We start from the raw sequence: 14267 nt of genomic DNA, 5'->3' as shown, positions 1-14267 counted from the left end.
GGCCCCTCATCTCCCACCTAGAGCATCGTCCTGTCCCTTGCGCCTGTTGGAGGGGTACAGAGAGGTGGTTGAGTGGCAAGGTCTGTTGTCTCCCCTTGTTGGGAGGTGGGGACCCCAGCGTGGCTTGTGGAAGGACGCCCCCTGCTGTGCTCGCTCACCGCGGCCAGGCTGTTGCTCACAGCTGCAGAAGTCTGGAGAGTGGGTTGGAAGACCACGTGGCGACCATGTCCGCCTTTCCAGCAGGTCGCCACCTTGTGCCCTCTAGGAGGTGAGCCTCCTGTGGCAGATGTTCAGCGTGGCTCCCTCGGCCAGCAGGAGGCCCCGGGACTGGGGTGTGGAGAGAGCGGGGGTGACTGCTGCGTTGAGCTGAAATCCTCCTCCTAGGGGCTGAAGTAGGAGTGTGGTCGCCACGGGCCTCGATTAGATGCTTGTGTGGGGCTGATAGGGACAAGGACACCTGGAGAAAAGGCCCTCGGTGTGGCAGTCAGCACATCTGTACTCCAGCAGGAGAGGAGCTGGGCACTGACTGCCCCCGTGCTGGGTGCCACCTGCAGCGCGGGAGAAGCCTCTTTGGCCTCTTGGGGCCTTGGCCTCCTGTTCTCCTTCCCTGGGCTCTCAAGGGGAGCTGTCTGTCCCAGTGTCCTGCAGTTGGTGCCTCGCCTCTGGAGGTCCTTTTCCCATGGGGGTGCGGTCCCTCCTTCCCCAGCCCGCGTCGGTCACTCCTGGGTGGAGCCTGCGCCCTTCTTCACAGTGGGGTGCCACCTTCGCCTCTGCCGCAGGCAGGTCTCTCGCTGCCCCAGGCTTCACAGAGGAGCGACCACTCCCTCCACGCCGCCGTGCCTCTGCAGACTTCCCTGGTGCTCATCCTGCCTTCCTCTGGCCTTGGCCAAGTGGTCCTCCTTGACCAGGGCTCTTCCTCCTCTTCTGCAGCCTCCTCCCTGCCCTGCCCGTAAGTTGTGCCTGGTTTCTCCCTGGGCACTGCCTCTGTGCCAGCCACGTGTCAGGACAACCCTGTAGGCCAAGGGACGCACAAGCCCTCTTTAGGGACAAGTAAGGAGGCATCTGGGCGCTGAGTGACTTGCCCATGGCCTCAGTGCCACCAGGGACTGGAGCCAGGAAGGAGTTGGCTGGTGCCTTTCGTCGGCTTCTGTGAGCTAACCCACGCCCCCGGCCAGAGGGCCTGGAACCCGGGAGTGCTCACAACACCTGCACTCTGCACGGCACCCGCCTGCCTGTCCCCACTGTCTGCTAGGTGGGTGGACACTTCTGTCCTCACCATGTGCATCCCACATGGGCCAATGTCACCACATCCCTGTCTTCACCTGCCCGGCCCTGTGCATCCACCTGCCTTTGACTTATTTTCACTGAGTATCTTCAATTTTTAAAAATCCAGTGTGTTCACTGAAAAGGGTTGGTGGAGTGTCCGTGTCAGTGTCCCATTTGTGATACGTTACGAGGTGCTACCTTTTGGGAAAACTAGGTGAGGGGCCGGCATGTCCCCTCTCGTACGACCACATGGGGATCTACAAGGATATCAAATCAAAGGTCTCATTAAAACAGAAAGTTGGCCGAACAGGCTGACTCCCCCACCCCGCGCTTGCACTGGGTGCCACTGAGGTCTGCTCAGCCTCCAGTGGAGACCGCCCTGGGGCCGCCTTTGTCCCGAGGGCATTGTCCTCCATCACCTCCCTCCTCCTGCCCCTCCTCCCCTCCCATTGGATAGCACGTTTGCTTCTGGAGCTTCCTGAGAGTCTGGATCTGCATGCCTGGGCTTGCTGTTGCTGTGCTCAGTACCCTTTGGTGGCACTGAATCGTCTTGATGAAAGACCATCTTCCATAGTTTTGTTCCTGCCCGGGTCAGAGTCCTGGGGCTGCTGGTCAGAGTGCAGGTTTCTGGACAGGGAGTTGAAGTCCTTTGGCGCTGGGTGTCTCTCCAGTGCCCTCTAGTGGCCGTCGGTGCAGTGTCTGAGGACCGCTGGCCTCTGGCGACACTCCCTGGGCTTTCCTTCTGTCTGCGTTGCCTGGGAGGCCAAGCTGCTCCTCCCGCTCCGCCCCCCCCCACCGTTTGGGAAGCAGCTCGGATGCTCCTGCCCCCAGCCCCGCCCTGAGCCAGCGCAGAGCTCTGTGCCACCTGTCCCATCTGGTCTCAGCTCTCAGGCCTCCCTGTAACCGCACCGCAGCAGAGCACACACCCACGGCTTCCACCTGCCCGTCTGGTGTTGGTCTAGTCCTGCGCGTTCTCCGTCCCTCAGCAGTGGGACTTGGCACGCTGTGCCTTGCACTCTCTTTGTCCAATAAATAAAACCAGTTAAAAACGGCACTGCAGAGTCGTGCATTAGACAGGTGCTTGGCCCTGGCGGCTGAGCGCCGGTGACACACGGGTGTCTGTCTGAGGGGAGCAGCGTCAAAGCCTACCCAGCGGCCTGTCTGTCACTCTGAGGCATCCTGGCACCGGCAGCCCCCCCCTCCCCACCCTCCCCTCATTTCCTGCTGTCCAGCCAGAGGACCAGACTAGCCACTGGTCATTCCGCAGACACAGCCGTCTGGCCGGTGGCCCGGCTGTCGGTCCCCTTCATACTGGGGCAGCGGTTTCCATGGGACCATTCTCATAGGCTGCCAGTCAGCAAGCCAGCTCCCCCTCCCTCCGAGCCAACAGCGGCTGAGTAGGGAATTTCGGGGCCCCTCTGACTCTCTCTCTGGGGCGCCACAGAATAGCTCTGTGAGCCTTGGGTGATGCCCTGTTTCCAACATGCAGGTGTGGGAGTGTGCGGGAAGCCCGGCCCACCCGCACCCACTCCCTCACCTTAGCCGCCTCGCCCTTTCTCACCCCTCCCGGGGAGAGCACTTAATTTCATGGAGCTGTCCCATGACATGCTGCAGGTGGTTTCTTACTGGTCATTGAATGTTTCAAGAAAACATTTAATGTTTACACATGTATAGGTAACAGCTTCACCGAGGTAAATCGTGCTGCGGTCACTCCGTTTAAAGTATAGAACATTTCAGGAGTGATGTTCACCGAGTGGCGAGGCCACCGGACGCACCGCGTCAGGACCCCTCCCTCTGGCCACCGGGCGCACCGCGTCGGGACACCTCCCTCTGTGAAGGACGCCATCGCTCTCAGCACCGCAGGCCACTTTCCTGGCCTGTGGACAGGCCTGTTTGGACGTTGCGGTCAGCGTGTTTCTTGGCGGCCACTTGTTTTCTCTCCGCTGGTTTTCAGGGTTCGTCCGTGTTGCAGCTTGTGTCACTGCTGCCGCTGCCCTTATGGGCAAGGGGAGGTCCTCTGGTGAGCGCACCCTGCCTTTCCCTCCCTAGAGTGACGTGCGGGTCTTTCTGCTGCCTGCCTCCCGGGCCATGGTGGTCCGTGCACATTTGCATACGCCTGTGTAGCCGTGGCTGGGGCGACGGGCGACGCGGAGCCTTCGTGAGAGTGGTCACGTTCCCCAGTGAGGAGCGAGGGTGCCGTTTCTCCCGGCCAGTTTGTGGCAGGTCTGTCGCGGCCCCTGTGGTTTTGGCTTGCGTTTCCCCGATGGCTGATGATGCTGAGCGTCTTTCGGGTGTGCTTCTTTGGAGAAGGGTCTATTTGATTCTTCGCCCAGTTTAAATCAGGCTGTCTGCCTTTTCATTATCGAGTTGTAATAGATCATCATTGTTCTCCGTCCAAGCCCGTTTTCAAATATAAGGTTTTCCAGTATTTCTTCTAATTTGTTTGTGTCCCCCCCATGGTCTTCTTTCACCAGCAACCCATCTGAACGACGGAAAGCGTGTAAATGGTGTGAGGTCTTTCAGCCCTTCTGACTGATGTTTGGAATGGAGCATGTGGCAGCTCACACGCGCCAAAGTTGATTCTTTTTTCTTCCATTTTGTCTGCACCAGAGTCAGGCTGATTAGATGTTCTCCTCCTGAGTCTTCGAGGACCTCGTACTGCAGCTGTCTAGCCGAGGGGACAGTTTCTAAGGAAGGGCTTCTCAGAGGAGCCATCAGTGCCACGTCCAGTGAGGACCTCACAGGTGCCCCTCGGTCCCGGCAGAATCAGGGTTTGAAAATGATCTCTTTTGCCTCCATTTCACGTAGCGCGTTCCCACGGGCTTGACACAGGAAGACTGTAGCCAGGAAGAGGAGTGTCCACAAAACACACACACACACACCACAGGGGAGTTTATTAGAAAAGAATGGAAAGTGGGGTATTCACCGAGACCTTCCTTAGCGCTGGTTCGCTGGTGCTGGTGTTTAACTGCGACGTAGAGTGCTGGGGAATCCAGCGCTTTCCCTGTGGTGGTGTTTGATGTGTGCGGTGATCAGTTTAAACCACGAAGGAGGAAGTTTGTATTGAGAAATGAAAGGCAGATAGTTGGGAAGGAACTCGATCGGGTCTTTGTCTCGACGGGACTGCGTGGTGTCTGATAGACGTCCTGACTTTTCTGCGTAAGGCGCGTTTTCCCAGGGATGACGAGAAGTGGGAATTCTAACACCAGAGGAGGAAGAGCCCCCGCCAGGCGGGGTGTGCTGTTGAGTGGGCTCAGGTGAACCTACCTGGGAGTGCAGGTGATGCCGGAAGTGCTTGCGCGGGGCGGGCTGAGGGAGTGAGGGTAGGTGGACGGTGTAGGAAGATTCCAACTCCTGGCTGGAGATTCCTCCTCTGAGGGTGTGAGCCCTTGGAGGTGTTCTGAGCTGTGAACTCACACTGATGGATTCCGCCGTACCTGGGGCCCTGGGTGTCGCACTGTCCGAGGGCAGCTGATGGGCGGAGCTGAGGCAGGCTGTCCCTGGCAGCCCTGCCCCTCAGCAGCCAGGTCTCACTTCTCTTTTCTTTCTGGAAACATTGCATCTTGACAGTGACGCCGACGCTGCTGCTTATTGTCCCTCTCTGCTTTGGGTGCTGTGTGCTTAGTGACTCACCCTTACAGTAGCGCCGAGGGGTGCGAATTACGAATCCGGGTTTGGCCGAGAGGAAATGGCGACTCAGCAGAAGTCAGCTGCCTCGCTCCAGGTCCAACGCCAGTGAGTGGTGGAGCTGGGATCTGGGCCCAGAGCATCCTGATTTGAAGCCTGTTGTTTCAGCTGCCCAAACCAGTTCTGTGTGCTCCCTAGACGGCGTCCCTCGGCAGGCACCTCCGCGCACCTCGCTGCCTTGGCAAAAGTGCTCTGGGTCTGCTTCAGGAGGCGGCCCCTCCTGCGCCCCGCCCCAGGCCTCCCGGGCACCCTGCAGGTCCCGGAGGTTGGGAAGGAACCTCCGGGACCTGGCAGGCTCTGCATTCCCCACGGCCTTTGTCGGGGAGTGTGCTTTTGCCTCTGGGGTCTCCTGTTGTGTGCTGCTGGCCTGCTGTGCACCCTGCGCGGCCTGCAGCTCTGAGGCACCCCAGGTTCTTAGGAGGCATGGGCAGGAAGGAGCTGTGCTCTGGGCTCTCAGGGTGACGGACAGCTTCAGGAAGAAGACCCCCAGCCCCACTCCCAGCAGCATCCCTGTTCACGGACGCTCAGTAACCCGCCTCCTGGAACTTGGATTCTTCTAGGCAGCAGCGACCTACGGATGGGGCCGAGGCTTCTAAGCTGTCTGAATGGCCCTGTTTGGCAGCCTTCTTGGTGTTCTTTCCCTGTGGGCCTTTCTTCCCCTCCCCACATCTTCCCTGCGATCCTCGTCCTGTTTTCTTCTTGTCGCTGAGGCCGTGTCCCTCCTGCAGGCCCGGTGCAGGAGAAGCTGACAGGGCTGGCCCACAGGCACTGTTCTTGCTGAAAGCCTCCTGGCTGCGGCGTGATTGTGTGAACCAGTCATCCCTGTGACTCAGGAGGCCGAGGCAGGAGATCGCAGGTTCAAGGCCCACCTGGGCAACTTGGCGAGACCCTGTCTCAGATAGAAAGGAAACTGGGCTGGGATGTAACTCAGTGGTAGAGCACCTTTGGGTTTAATCCCCAGGACCACAAAAGAAAAAAAAAAGCATCTGCTGCAATCGTGTCACGCCTTCAAGGCTGACGACCCTGCCCAAGTTCAGAGCAGGCCCGCGTGGCCGCTGACCCCATGGCCCCTTCATGGCACTGTGCGGCTGTCCACAGGACAGGGTGTGCAGTGCAGACGGCCACCTGTTGTCTTCGGTTGCTAATGGCAATCCTGGGTGCTGTCTGGGTTTTTATTTAATCACCACGTCTTATGGCCGAAGCCTCTAAATCGATGTGGTTGATGTGATGCTTTAATGCTGGTTAATCATATTAAGGCACATACTGGGAGGGCCACATTCATGAATCCCCTTGTAGAAGAGTGTATTCAGCCATTTCTTAAAGAGAGGACATGCAAATGTTTGTGAAAACATCCAAGGGAACACGAAGGAGAAAACATGGAAGGATACCCTTGTCCTCTGCATCTGCGGGTTTCCAGTCTACAGATCAAGCCAACCACGTGTGGAAAGCAGAAGCCTGTTGTTCCCGTGCTGAACACGCAGACCGTTTTCCTGGTCATTGTTCCTGAAGGGCACGGTGCAGCAGCAACCTCCGTAACATTTACGCCATGTTGGGTGTTAGGAGTAATTTTGAGATGACTTAACATATTCCGAGGTTTTATGCAAACGCCACACCTTTCTACAAAAGGGACTGAGCGTCATGGATTTTGGTCATGGGTGTGTGTGGGGTCCTAGAACCAGTTCCTGTGGACACCAAGGGACAGCTCTGTGACTCTGTGTGTCTGCAGGTTTTGTAGGGTAGACACGCACTCCTCCTGTGCTTCAGACACCTGATAGGAAGGTGCCCCAGGTGAAGTGGCGTCTGTGAGCGTGTGTGCGTCCTTGGCCTGAGGCCGAGCGGCTGGGCCCTGCTGGGGGTGGAGAATAGGGCCACGCTGCCCGCCAGCAGAGGCTGGGCTGTGTGCCTTCGTCATTGAACTCGCCTCCTGATGACTGGCATCGTGTGGACACACGAGTGTCATGACACGGCTGGTCGTGTCGGGGCAGAAGACGACAGTGGTGTTGGTAGCTGGAAGCTTTGTTTTCTGTGGGGTGATCGGTTTGAATGATGGCGTCTGCAATCAGTGGTGCTTTCTGAAACACTGGAACTCGGAGCAGAATGTCTAATTCGATCGCTGGCTCATTGCTGGAGTCTAACAGCCTCCGTGTGCATTTACATCTTGATTTTAAAGAAGATACCATTAGAACAAGACGCAACAGAGTCATCCCTGGGTACCGTTGTCCAGGATTTTAGCAGTACTCACCAAGTAAGAGCAGAGTGCTCAGGTACTGACTGAGGTTTGATTTTTGCTCTTGATTTCTGTCAAGGGAAGGAGGGTGGGAGGAGGACAGCATTGTGTGGTGTGTTTATGTCACATGGCTTCTTCTGAAGTGCTGTTTCGCTAATCCTAGGGGAGATGTGGCCACAAGCATTTCATGTTTATCCACAGCATGGGCTGGAGATGGCACCACATCCCTCATGGTTGCCCAAGGCAATGCACTGATTTAACTTGTGCCCCCGTGGCAGACATTCTTGAATGATCTTAGCAATGCATTTTTCTGATGCTACTTTTTCCGCATCCTCTCTGGTGTCCCATACTCCCTTGGTCCTCACTGCGTCCGACTCCACTCTTGCTGTGCGCGGAGGCACAGTGCTGGTGAGGAGCGTGGAGTCGGACATTGTAGGTCTGATGCTGCCCAGGCAGCCACACCCGCATCCAGAGCACACCCCGCGGGCAGTGCAGTTGGGAAAGCTTTGCTGGCCCACCTCTCCCGGCAGGGGTGGGTCCTCTCACAGACTGGCAAAAAGCCGGAGCGCGTCTTAATTAGGCGTGTTTGAAATCCGACTTGGACCCAGAAAAGCTGAACCCCAAGCGAGCTGCCTTTTGAGGTTTTGCCGCCTTCTGAAGACGTGAGGCTTTCGGAACGCCTCCTCTGCTGTTTCCTGCTTTGCACTGGTATTTTTGTCTTGCAAACTGTCGTAGCACAGGACTGCCAGGTGGGTCACGATCAGATGTGGATGTCTCTTCTCCTGGATCAGGGGTCACAGAAACTCAGGAGGTCTGGTTTCTCCTGCTGAGAGCTGGCCAGGCTCACTGGCTGCTGCAGGCAGGCACCTGACACCAGCATGCACGACTCTGGGCGCTGGACAGTGCTGGCCCAGGCAGAAACCTTTTTTATGTTATATATGATTGTTTGTTTATTCCAACATGGGATTGAATCCAGGGGCACTCCACCACTGAGGTGCACCCCAGCCTTTTTATCTTCTGTTTTGAGACAGGGTCTTAACTGCGTTGCCCAGGCTAGCCTCCAACTTTTGGTCCTCTCGCCTCAGCTGCCTGAGTTACTGGGATTAACAGGTGTGCGCCACTGCACCCAGCAGCCAATTTTGGATTTATAAACACATTCTCAAGATAAAGAAAGAGAAAGAGTATGATTCTTAAATCATCGTGTCTAGAATTCAGAATATTTCTTTTTTTAAATGCAGAGTGGACACAGATATCTACCCGGTACCTTCGAGAGCAGCTGGCCAAGATTTCCGACTTTTACCACATGGGGTCCAACGCGAGCGATGGCCCGGTCCCTGTGCCCCCGGAGGTGGAGCAGGCCATGAGGCAGTGGGAGTACAACGAGAAGCTGGCGTTTCACATGTTCCAGGTAGTTCCTCCCAGGCATGCGAGGCTGTGTGCCGTGCTTTTAAAACGAGCCAGTTCTGTATGCAGATGTGCGTTGCCTGATGAGGGTGCAGACCTGGGTGGCACAGCCTGCAGCCCGCCAAGGCTGTGCTGCGTGCCTGATGCGTGTGTGGTCTGTCCACGACTCTGGGACTGTAGTTACTGTCCTGTGCGGGTTCATTGTGTCTTTTTATGAACCCATACATTCTGAGAAAGAAATCCGACAGCTCCCACGTCCATTACATTTGCCCCGGTACAATGGCCTCTTCTGCATGTTCTTCTCCAGCCTTTTGGGATGTCAGCTTTTTAAGGCCATTAATTACTTTGTAATTGTGCTTTTAAATGTAGTCTTTGTAAGCATCTCATTTTGTCAAATTGGATACTCGTTCACACACAGCTCCCTGCCGATGCCTCCTGTCTCCTGACAGGTCTCCTTCAGAGCTGAGTTACTCCAGAGAAGGTCTGTCTCATTCGGTTCAATGGCAGTTGGAAATGCACACAGTCCAGGGCAGGAGCTAGGCTCTTCCCGACCGACCGACCAGATGGGCACCAGGGGCCGTTTGCCTCTTCCTGGCAAGGTGGCGGGAGATGGGTGCTTGGCTGAGGCCGAAGCCACATCATGAGCACAGACTTTGAGTCCCTGGGGTGTTAGTCTGAGGAAGGGGTGTGCGTTTTCTACGTTTCCCTCTTAGAACCTTTATTATAATACTCAGGTGATACATGACTTCCCGAGAGCTCAAACCAGGAAAGCACATCGTCCTCAAGTGAAGCCACATTGCCAGTTTTTAAGTCAGTGAAAGCAACCCTCAGGAACTGGTTCCACTTGTCCTAGGGCTGTGCCAGTCAGCGCCTACCCTGAGCTTTTCTGAGCTGAGAATTTAGTCGCATTTTGGAACAAACATCTGTTTAATATTTTGGAAAGATTATTTTACATGGTAGGAACACTGAAATTAGTAACTCTTCTATAGAAAACAATTAGGTCTTATAGTGGTGAACGTGATTGAAACATTAATGTCAACATTAAAAAGCTTGTTGTATTTTAATTTGCCATATTCTGAAATGTGCAGCACACCCTAGTACTGATCCACACGCAGGCACGTGCAGACACCTGGCGAGGGGACTGGTGAAGGCGTGGGAGGAGGGACGGGGCATCCATAAAAGCTCCTTCTTATTAATTGTTTTGAGCATTGTATTCACCATTTCTTGTACCTTATTACAAAATTCCATTTTTATTCATTTAAAAATATGTACATATTTAAATAGACAAATACTTTGTCCTGATTAAAGTTCGTTTTACTGGTCTGAACTTTTAAAATCTTTTCATGATGACCCTTTTAACCATTTTTGACTCACTCTCAGTATCTTTAAAATCAGAAATCAACAATACCTTGGTGTCATGTCTAATAAGGTGTCACTGTAATTGATAATTGATTAGTGTTATATTTCCACACAAATCCTGCTGCCTGCTCTGGTGGCTCTGTGGGGCCATACATTGTACTAGGGGAAGAGCAGGATCTCACGCTGCCAGGTTATTTCCAGAATGCCTTGAAAGTGTGTGTGTGTGTGTGTGTTTTCCAGAAAATGGGTCATTCTGTTTTTATTTAGAAGGTTCTTTAACTCTGCAGATCATAATACAAAGCTAGCATGTGGTGTCACATCCGTGTCTGAGTGTCATGAACGCACGCTCGTGTGCGTGTGCACTTGAAGGCTTCTGGGTCAGGCCAAGAGCAGTGGTCCTGCTGGCATGGAGCAATGCCCAGCATGCCCCCGACCCTGGGCTCCATCCCTCGAGTCACAGATGAGTTCCAGGGACATGGTCTCAGCAGGAGCTATGTCAGCCTGGCCCTTGCGGAGTTGCTGGTGTAACTGTGTTGGACTGCGTGTACATCTTTGTGCATTTCCTCCATTTATCCATACGGTGTGGTGAAGGGCTTGGGGTCTGGCGGGGTTTCCCGGCTTCCCTGGAGGTGGTGTGTGAGCAGGCATTGCGGCTGCTCTCCTGGGCTGGGGCTGGAACCCAGGGTCCCCCCACCAAGTCAACCAGCACTCGGGGGCACTCGGCCCCTGAGCAGTACCCCCACCCGGGGCTTTGCTTCCTCCCACCTGTCACTGTCTATCAAGTTTCCTTCCTGAAATCTCACCATGGGCTTGATGTGCCCTGTGAGTGCCTTTGAACGTCCTTTCACCTGGGAATTAATTTTTCTGACTTAGAATTTATCGGGATACCAAAATACAGAAAAGCCCAAGACCAGGCTTATTAAAAACTAGTTCTTCATGGGTCATAATTTGGACTGTGGCCAGTGAGACCGTGTCACTGTAACAGTGAAAGAATAACCTTAGAGGCTTAATGGCGCCCGTTAAGCATGCAGTGGTGTCTCTCTGATGTCATCGGTGTGACTGTCCTTTGCTCATTTAAGGAAGGAATGCTGGAGAAGCACGAATATCTGACGTGGATCCTGGACGTCTTGGAGAAGGTCAGACCCATGGACGACGACCTGCTCAAGCTCCTCTTGCCACTGACGCTGCAGGTACATGTGGGCAGCTCGGGCAGCGAGAGGCGGAGGGCACAGTTCCCTTTGGAAGTAGAAGGACAGACCACCTGCCCCCTGGCATGTGATTTGAGAAGAGACTTTTACGTTTTTTAAAGATTTTATACATCATTTTATTTATTTATTTATTTTTAACTTTAATTCTTAAATTGTTTTAGTTACTCATGACAGTGGAGTTCATTTGATGCGATTTTATAGGCATGGACGATACCTCGTTCTGATCGGGCCACGTTCTTGTGGATGGGCCTGGAGGTGGGATGCCCTGGGGCGTGGTCCCATGTGTATGTGGGAAAACGCCCCCAGCACCCAGTAGCGCCCTCATTGTTCACAGGGAACGGAGTGCCACCAGATCAAAACCCAACACCTCTCGGTAGGGTGCAGGGGCTCTTCTGATGATGTTTTGAGGCCCTGGCAGGTGGAATCCCCTCACCTTGGCGATGTCTCTGAGCTGCAATGAGACCCACATTATCCGAGTGGGATCCAGGAGAAGCGGCTCCCCGGGGAGGTCACCTGGCCTTGGGGAGCAGTGCGCTCCCTCTTGGCTGCCCTGCGGTGCTGCAGACCCCAGGCCTGTCCTGGGTCGTCAGCCGGATGGGCTGTTGAGTACCTTAGCTGTGGCAGCGTGAGCCGCAACGTGCCCTGTGTGTAAAACACTCACCAGATTTGAGACTCGCAGTGAAAAGACAGGAGGGTGTGCGTAGTGATTATTTATTATGTGGGTCACGGGTCAAAACGATAAAATGGGTGTGTCCGGCTGAATGCAGCATTTCACTTTCTTAGTTTTGCCTGCTTATCAATAACCATTGGAAAACTCGAAGGTACGCGTGTGGTTGCCCTGCGTCTGAGTCCCAGCCTTGCTCTGTGGGTTTTTTCCTTGCTTCCGATGGAGGGAAGTCTGCCTTGGGCGGTTGCTGGGGCAGCGGGAGGTGACGCGCCCTCTCCTCTCCTTTGCAGTACTCGGACGAGTTCGTGCAGTCAGCCTACCTGTCCCGACGTCTGGCCTACTTCTGTGCCCGGCGTCTGTCCCTGCTGCTGAGCGACAGCCCCAGCCTCCTTGCTGCCCACTCCCCGCACATGATGATAGGGCCCAACAGCTCAAGCATCGGGGCGCCCAGCCCCGGCCCGCCCGGCCCCGGCATGAGCCCCATGCAGCTGGCCTTCTCAGACTTCCTGTCCTGTGCACAGCACGGGCCCCTGGTGTACGGGCTGAGCTGCATGCTGCAGGTGAGTCTGCGGCCCTGTGATGTCCCGTCTGTCCTGTGTGGGGGATGGCACTTCAACTTCTGTGTCACAGATGGGTTTTTTCCGTCAACCAAGTCATTCATGTTACAGTTTTATGTTTTATTACTGCGTGTGAGATCAAGCAGAGAGATTGCCAATCTTCCTAGAGGAAAGTCATTGTGGTTGTCCTTTGGTGGGGCCACAAAGCAGCTCAATTAAGGATCCCCGGGTCCCACAGGCCGGCTGGCCTTGTCATCTGCAGCACTCTCCTGGGAGTGCTTCTGCAGAGCCTCGGGTTGGCTGCTCTGTCTCTTCACTCTGAACCTTGACTGGGTGCGGCTCCCTGGTGGGCACCCTGGCTGCTGCTCAATGGCGCAGCCTGTGTTGGCTGCTGGGTGAGGCCCACCTGCCTGCGGGACCCCACGGGGTTGCCCCGTTCACGTGTCCTGAGCTCTGAGTGCGCCCTTTGGAACTCTGGTGGCCCTGAAGGCAGGGTCTCCCCTCTGCTGGAGCTGGCTGCCCTGTGGGAAGGCAGAGTCACAGAGTAGCAGTGTCCCTGATGGGACAAGGGCTGACGGAGACAGGCACGGGCTCAGGCAGTCACCGAGGGACCCTCAGCCCGGCCTGCCTTGGGCGGGTTTTACATGGGCCGGCTTTGGGTGAGCACTTAGAGGAACGTCCAGCAGAAGCCATGGTGCAGGTTCCTGGCAGAGGCTCCAGCATAGGCAGGGCCCAGAGCAAGGACCTGTGTCTTGTGTGCAGGTTGGTATTGGAGGGGTCAGAGTAGAAGAGCCCCTACGACCTCCAGCTGGGGCATCACCAGCTGCTGACCAGCTGGTGGCTGCTGGGTATGTGGAGATTTTATGTAGATGTGACATTTGATATATTTACTCACTTAAATACACATCAGGCCTGTATTAAAAAGTAAAATATATATAACGACGACATTTGTGTGCACCTTTATGGTCTTTTTTCAGTGGTGGGGGTGAACCCAGGCCTTGCTTGTGGTAGGCCAGTGCTGTGCCACTGAGCCATGCCCAGCCCCCAGTGGAGATTCGCCAAAGCTTCTGTTTCCTGATGGTCGGGGTCCGAATGTGTTTCTAAGCTGAGAGTAAACTGGTTGGGGGGAGTCTGGGAGCAGGAGACAAGGGGTATTTGGTTGGTCGGTGTCCCTGGCATGCAGGACTGCTGGGTGGCTCATGTTCTCTTGGGGAGATTGGGAAAGACCCCACCCAGCTCGTGGAGTGGGGACAGGTGGGCAGGGTGTGGTGACCAGTGTGGGCTGCTGGGCGGAGCCCACACGGCCTGATGGCCGCGTCCAGCACACCAGCTCACAGCAGGCCGTGCTTGTAAATGGGTCATTAAGCCAACAGCCAAAGAGGAACACGCTGTGGGATGCGCAGGTAGCCGCGGGGCTGAGACGCTGGCTCGGCCCTGGACGGTCCAGCGGTCATGGAGCTCCTACATGAAAGCCTTTAAAAAAAGCTCATTTCTTTCAGGTGTTATGACTTTGGAAGTGACGTATTCTTGTTCTGTCTCACTCTAAACGTTACCTGAAAGGTTACCCTGGGCGGCCGGAACGGAAGGCGTGGGTGTGTCAGCGGGGGGAGGCGGGCGGGCTGTGACAGGTGGCTGCTGTGAGGCTCTGGTACCCTTCCTCCCGCTCACCTGCCTCCCCTGCTTCCCCTGCAGACGGTCACTCTCTGTTGCCCAAGTGCCTTGGTGTGGAATTACTCCACAAACGAACGCAAGAGCGTGAACCCAGGCTCGCCCCTGGACCTGCTGCAGGTGGCCCCGTCCAGCCTCCCCATGCCGGGTGGGAACACGGCGTTCAATCAGCAGGTGGGCCGGGCCCCGCGGGTGGGTGTTCCTTCCCCAGGGTTTGGGCACAG

The 14267-nt window shown here is 55.5% G+C and overlaps 1 protein-coding gene across 16 annotated transcripts in view; it reads left to right on the top strand.

The window, feature by feature from the left end:
• MED12L (mediator complex subunit 12L) overlaps nucleotides 1–14267 on the top strand; it is a 250273-nt gene that overhangs the window by 47614 nt on the left and 188392 nt on the right. For all 16 annotated transcript variants that reach the window (XM_079100927.1, XM_079100930.1, XM_079100926.1 and 13 more), the window contains 4 exons: nucleotides 8419–8588; nucleotides 11023–11133; nucleotides 12109–12378; nucleotides 14068–14217. In XM_079100927.1, the coding sequence (XP_078957053.1) occupies nucleotides 8419–8588; nucleotides 11023–11133; nucleotides 12109–12378; nucleotides 14068–14217 (701 nt within the window). The remainder of the gene's footprint in view (nucleotides 1–8418; nucleotides 8589–11022; nucleotides 11134–12108; nucleotides 12379–14067; nucleotides 14218–14267) is intronic.

The sequence above is a fragment of the Sciurus vulgaris genome (genome assembly GCF_902686455.1).
Source record: "Sciurus vulgaris genome assembly, chromosome: 10".
NCBI lineage: Eukaryota > Metazoa > Chordata > Mammalia > Rodentia > Sciuridae > Sciurus > Sciurus vulgaris.
This window is presented reverse-complemented; position numbering and strand designations above follow the sequence as displayed.